This window comes from Cebus imitator, unplaced genomic scaffold (assembly GCF_001604975.1).
Source record: "Cebus imitator isolate Cc_AM_T3 unplaced genomic scaffold, Cebus_imitator-1.0 Scaffold384, whole genome shotgun sequence".
In the NCBI taxonomy this organism is placed as follows: domain Eukaryota; kingdom Metazoa; phylum Chordata; class Mammalia; order Primates; family Cebidae; genus Cebus; species Cebus imitator.
The window spans coordinates 2,207,906-2,214,118 of record NW_016107699.1 but is presented as its reverse complement, the minus strand read 5'-3'; the positions used below and the strand labels follow the sequence as shown (position 1 = coordinate 2,214,118).

Sequence of the window (6,213 nt, the reverse complement as noted above, 5' to 3'; positions counted from 1 at the left end):
AAAAAAAAGATCGGGCATGGTGGTGCATGCCTATAATCCCAGAACTTTGGGAGTCCGAGGCGAGTGGATCACCTGAGGTCAGCAGTTCAAAACCAACCTGGCCAACATGGCGAAACTCCATCTCTACTAAAAATACAAAAATTAGCTGGGCGTGGCGGTGGGCACCTGTAATCCCAGCTACTTGGGAGGCTGAGGCAGGAGAATCTCTTGAGCCCAGGAAGCGGAGGTTGCAGTGAGCCAAAACCACGCCACTACACTCCAGCCTGGGCAACAGGAGTGAGACTCCGTCTCAGAAAATAAAAAGAGAAGAAGAAACTCGGTGACAACTCTGAGACCCTCGCTTGTGCTGTTGGGGAAGGATCCAAGAAGGACTCCAGGTCCATCAGCAGGAAGTATGTACAGGGCTGGAGGAGGGCCTGCCGTCCCCACCTGGCCCTAGAATAAAGGCTTAGATGGCAAGAGAGAGGAAAGGAGCCGAAAGCTGGTCACGCCTGAGAGTCACTGAGTCATAGCGCTGTTGGGCGCGTCCTCCAGGCGGACTGGACCCTCACGGTGACCCTTGGTGCCAGTTTTCACCGGCATGTTTCTGAGTCTTTGCTAAGTTACAGGACTGCGCGTCTGAGTCTGTCTCCTGCCTTCTCTGTGCGCTCTGTCTACATGGCAGTCCAGCACCTGCTGCCTCGCCCTGTGGGGGGCGCAGGGCTTCCCGCTCCTTTCCCTTCATCAGGTTTTGCTTTCTGTTGAGTATTTGCCTCTTAGATCACTACCCTGAAATGGTAGAAAACATAAAAATCCCTGCGTGCATGTGGAGTGAGAACCTCAGAGCCCACATAAGAATCTGAAGCTGATCGATCTGTTCTGGATTAACTGTGTGTCATGGTGTGAATTGACCATGGGGAGTTCGGGTCCTGTGTGGTGTGTGATCGACAGTTCTGTTCTAGATCCCAGTGGAGAATGCCAAAGCGAGTGAGGAAGAGGAGGAGGATCCGACCTTCTGTGAGGTGTGTGGCAGGAGCGACCGTGAGGACCGGCTCTTGCTCTGCGATGGCTGTGATGCGGGGTAAGGACGGCTGGAAGGGCACACATGCCCCGCCGTGTGCTGGGTGGGCCAGGAACAGGAGGCACGCAGAGCCTTCCTCCTCCCTCTGTGAAGTCAGTCCCAGCGCCTGGAGCTGAGCACACCACCCGCAGCAGTGTGGTTCAGTCCTGCGGACCACACACCTCAGGCCTTCCTGTTACATCCACTCACATCTCCGTCTTTTCCCAAAACACATTCTGAGGCTGCTCTCAGGAATGCGGGTAAAACCTCAAGACAGAAAAAGAGAACAGCGAGACAGGAGGCTGTGGGGCCGCCAGCCAGAGGTGGGGACGTGTCCTGGGTCCCGGCCTTCGTGTGGGGGAGGAGCGGCTCTGCCGACGTCCAGCATGTTGGCTGTTTTGTCCCTCACCTTCCACCCTGCTCCTCCTTCCCCCTCCGGTGCGCGTCCAGTTAACCTGCACCCGCTGCTCTCCGTGGCACAGCTGGGGATAGCTGGGAGCGCCTGCTCTGGCCTCTGCGTGGCCCTGGCTTCCCGGGAACCCAGTGACATCATCCCCTCATCCCTGCTTTGTCTTATTGGCTGTAGGTAGACGTCCGCTTCCCCGTCGGCCTCCTGTGAGGGGCTTTCCCTGTTTGTTTGAATAATTTTTCTGCTGTAAAATTACGGCAAGAGGATTCCGGAAACTTTCCCTTGGGGCATGTGCCCCAGAAGACATTGAAAGAACCAGTGAGGCTGCTAGATCTGGAGCCTTCTCTTGGGCGGAAAGTAGCAGGTTTGGGGTTTGGACTACGGAACAGCCAGAGCCAGGAGGCCTTGACGTGCTGTGGCTGGAGCCACACAGAGGATGGGCCCCTGGTGAAGGCCCTTGCTGTGGCCAGTGGTCCTAGGCAGCCCAGCTTTGACACGGCCTTGACCACAGCCGCTTGTGCCCCCACCTGTTGCCTCATTTCTTACTCACATGCCCAGGCCCTGCTCTACTCACACCCCAGGGGCGCAGGACCCCCAGGCCCTGCTCCACTCACACCCCGGGGGGCGCAGGACCCCCAGGCCCTGCTCCACTCACACCCCGGGGGGCGCAGGACCCCCCAGGCCCTGCTCCACTCACACCCCAGGGGCGCAGGACTCGCTGGCTGGCCTTTTGCAGACACTGCAGGAGCTCCTCTGGAGCCCAGGAGGCAGCCGCCACGTTTGTCTTGCTGACACCTTTGTCCTCAGTTCGCTCTCCTTGTAGCCTGTGGGAGTTGAGGGGCTGGCAGTGCGCTCCACCGGCCCTTCCAGGTCCCACCCCTGCTTGGTCTCGCCCTCTGCTGCCAGCAGCCTGGGTGACAGCCACGCCTCTGCTCAGATTCGCAAACATCTTGTCTTCCCTCCTTTCTCACGAGCCTTAGCTTAAGTCCACGTGTCATGACAGTTTATTGAATGCTCTGCCTTGGCAGATCTTCACCTCCTTTGGGTTCCTGCAGTGTCTGCTGCCGACTGCCCAGCATGTGCAGGGTCTGAAGGGCAGGGCTGCTGCCTCCAGCATCCCAGGGGCCTGGTCAGCACGACTCTGGGAATGGTGCTTACTGACTTACACCATGAACATACACAGAATGCTTAAAATAAGGCAGAAGGGTGCTCAGCACTCCATGCCCATGTGTGAGACTGGTCCTCTTTACCTGTTGCTGTAGAGACAGGGTTTCAGCATGCTGGCCAGACGGGTGTGGAAGTCCTGGACTCAAGTGATCCGCCCACCTCAGCCTCCCAAACTGCTGGGATTATAGGCGTGAGCCGTTGCGCCTGGCCTAGCTGTAGTAACTTCTAACAAGGCTCTTGGGGGATGTTTACAACGTAATCAAAATTTTTTGTCATCATAAGTTTTACTTACAAAGTCAATATATTGATTTTTTTTTTTTACCTATAGTATTGAATTACTTGGCAGATAAAATGACACGAGTATATAAAACCCCCAATGGATCTAAAACATCAAAACCGGTAAATGATTCTCATGCTTGTAAACATTTCTGTACTATTAATATTGCAGTCTGCTACATATTCAGTTAAGTCTGACTTAAAAGTTACACATCTATAATTAATTAGTCATGTAAAAATGGAATCACAGGCAGGGCGCGGTGGCTCACACTTGTAATCCCAGCACTTTGGGAGGCCGAGGCGGGTGGATCACGAAGTTGAGAGATCAAGGCAATCCTGGCCGACATGGTGAAACCTCGTCTGTACTACAAATACAAAAATTAGCTGGGCATGGTGGCACGCGCCTGTAACCCCAGCTACTTGGGAGGCTGAGGCAGGAGAATCACTTGGACCCGGGAGGTGGAGGTTGCAGTGAGCCGAGATCACACCGTTGCACTCCGTGTGTGCCATAGCTGGGCAGATCTTGGCAGCTCTCCTTGTCCACGTGATCGTGTTTAGACTTGCAGCCATTTTCTTTTTCTCAGGGATAAATGTGGAGGACACAGCCCTGGCCTGGCTGTGGATGGGTGCCCACCGGGCACAGAGGGGCCTCTGCTTGGGTCTCAGGTGGAGCTGCAGCCTCCTCCAGGGCTGCTGGAGCTTCGTGGGAGAGTGGGTTGGACCTTTTCAGACTTTGGCCTTCTTTGAAAGAACGCACTGTTCAGTTCTTGCCTTTGCCCTCCAGAGAACTTGTGTAAGAGCAGATGTTAGGATGGGGCCTAGTTAGGGTTCTTCACAGCCCCTCCGTCCCACCCTGTCCTCGGTGCTGGCCTGGCATCCTCATACCCCCCACCCCGTCCTCGGTGCCACCCCTGGCAGCATGTGCCGTGCTCCTGGGGGAGTCTGCCTGTCTTCTTGCGTATCTGTCTCCTGTCTTTCTGGTGTGAGGCCTCAGCGACGGCCACACCACGGACACCTTCTCGTAGGTACAAGGTTTGTGGAAGAATGGGTTTACTCTTGTTTAATCTCCTATTTTAGATCATAGAGCAGTTCAGCACCATGATTAGTAAGCGTAAGTTCAGTTGACTTCAGGCTCCATTTTCAGCGAAGTACCAGCTTGGCTCCCTTCCCTTGTTTGTCTTTGCCTTGCTCAGGGCTGTCTGGGGTCTTTGGGATCCTTTCAAGAACCTTGGCACAGACTGCCGAGTCTCGGCTGCTTGGAGGGCACAGATGCCTCATCCCAGTGGCAGCGCTTCCCACGCTACTTTCCTGGAAGGCTTGATGGATACAATTAAAAAGCCGTTCACGTGCAGCAAAGAAACCTTTGCCTTTTTCACTAGCCTGTCGTGATGGGCGCCGGGTGAAACCCCATGAGTGAGGATGGGTGAGACAAGCCTCTCTGGGAGGGGCCCCCCAGGCAGCACCTGCCACAGGAGCTCAGCGTGAGCCACCGTCGGCCGCTGGGTGTGGGCTGGGCCCTGGGTGGGTGTTGTGGTCAGCTCAGCTGCTGTCAAGAACCACAGGCTGGGCAGCTTACACCACAGGTCTTCCTTTTTTTGGTTTTGGAAGCTGGAGGTCTGAGATAGCAGCAGACTGGCTCCCGGAGAGGCCCCTCTTGCTGACTGACACATGCCGCTTCCCCGCTGTGTCCTCACCTGGCCTTCCCTCTGTGCTCCTCTCCCGGTGTCTTGCTCCTCTGCAGACACCAATTCCACAACCTCGTTCAGCCTCAGCTACCTCCTTAAAGGCTCCATCTCTTCCTGCTGTCGCATTGGGGGTTAGGGCTTCTACTTACGAATTTTGAGGGTGCAGGTAAGCCCATCAGAAAGCATCACAGACATGGGTGCAGCTGGAGGCCTGCTTTGAGGTCCCCTTGTTGAGAGGTTTGGGGATGGCATGAGCAGCATCCGGACGCTCTGGCCCCACTCACTCCTGTAGGTACCACATGGAATGCTTGGACCCCCCTCTCCAGGAGGTGCCGGTGGACGAGTGGTTCTGCCCAGAATGTGCTGCCCCCGGTGTCCTTGCCGCTGGTAAGGACCCTGCTTCCATCCCAAGGCACACTTAGACCTCTCACTTTCTGCTCTGCTGTCCCAGGGAAGGGCCTTGGAGTGAGGGTCGGCTGTGGCTAGGGGAGGACATCTAGGGCCGTCTGTTGGGGGCTCATCTTCTCGGGGTTGTGTGTGGGGTCCATTGGCTGGTGGCTTCCAGCCCTCAGGGTTAGGAGCACCACACTTCATGAGAAGCCCTGTGTCCTGTGCACAGGTCAGCCCAAGCCGGGGCTGCTGCGTGGCCAGCAGCCGTGGGGGGAGGCGCGTGGTCTGTGTGTGCAGCACGTCAGCCCTGGTGGTTCTTCCCAGATGCAGGTCCCGTGAGTGAGGAAGAGGTCTCCCTGCTCTTGGCTGATGTGGTGCCCACCACCAGCAGGCTTCGGCCTCGGGCAGGTAGGACCCGGGCGATCGCCAGGACACGGCAGAGTGAAAGAGTGAGAGCTACCGTGAACCGGAACCGGATCTCCACGGCCAGGAGTGTCCAGGTGGGTGGCCCAGCCCCGACGCCTGTCCCAGAGCCGCTGCTGCCCCGCCATGGTCTCAGCGGTGCAGGTAGGTGCAGTGTGGGATCTGCCCAGCCCCGGTGACGGTGTTCGTCAGCCTGCTGAGGGGAGCAGGTGAAGGCACCCCAAGGTGGGGCTGGAGCCTGTGTGTTGAGGGGCAGGTAAGGCCTGGCCTGAGGGTGGGGGCTCTGGGAAACCCCCCTTGCTCCCTGGGCCCCATGCCAGCGCCACTCCCTCCAGGCACCTGCCAGTGGAAAGCTGGTGCTCGGCTTCAGGCGCTCTCTGCAGCCTCTGTCCTCACAGCTACCTTTCTCGAAGCAGTGGACAGGCAGGAGGGTCTGGGCTCTGGGCGTCTGGTATGTGCCCTTGGCAAGCATACCGTGGAATTTGGAGTGACTGGGAAGGCTGTTCCTGTCCAGTGCTCTGCCCAGCACTGCAACACCCCCACCACAGTGACTGGTGCTCTCCCTGTGCCCTTGGGATTCTGTCTGCTCCCCACCCACCCGCCCTTTCCCTCATCCCTCCGCACACCACCTGCACACCTGTCCTCCCCACCCACCCGCCACTTCCTCGTCCCTCCCGCACACCATCCGCACACCTGTCCTCCCCACCCACCCGCCACTTCCTCGTCCCTGCCGCACACCACCCGCACACCTGTCCTCCCCACCCACCCGCCCTTTCCCTCATCCCTCCCCACACCATCCGCACACCTGTCCTCCCCACCCACCC

At 57.7% G+C, this 6,213-nt stretch overlaps 1 protein-coding gene across 5 annotated transcripts in view; it reads left to right on the top strand.

Annotated features, from left to right (window-relative positions):
• The window catches only part of PHRF1 (PHD and ring finger domains 1), a 41,491-nt gene that overhangs the window by 15,415 nt on the left and 19,863 nt on the right, over nucleotides 1-6,213 (top strand). For all 5 annotated transcript variants that reach the window (XM_037731122.1, XM_017507860.2, XM_037731123.1 and 2 more), the window contains exons 6-8: nucleotides 942-1,060; nucleotides 4,869-4,963; nucleotides 5,291-5,466. In XM_037731122.1, coding sequence (XP_037587050.1) covers nucleotides 942-1,060; nucleotides 4,869-4,963; nucleotides 5,291-5,466 — 390 coding nt within the window. The remainder of the gene's footprint in view (nucleotides 1-941; nucleotides 1,061-4,868; nucleotides 4,964-5,290; nucleotides 5,467-6,213) is intronic.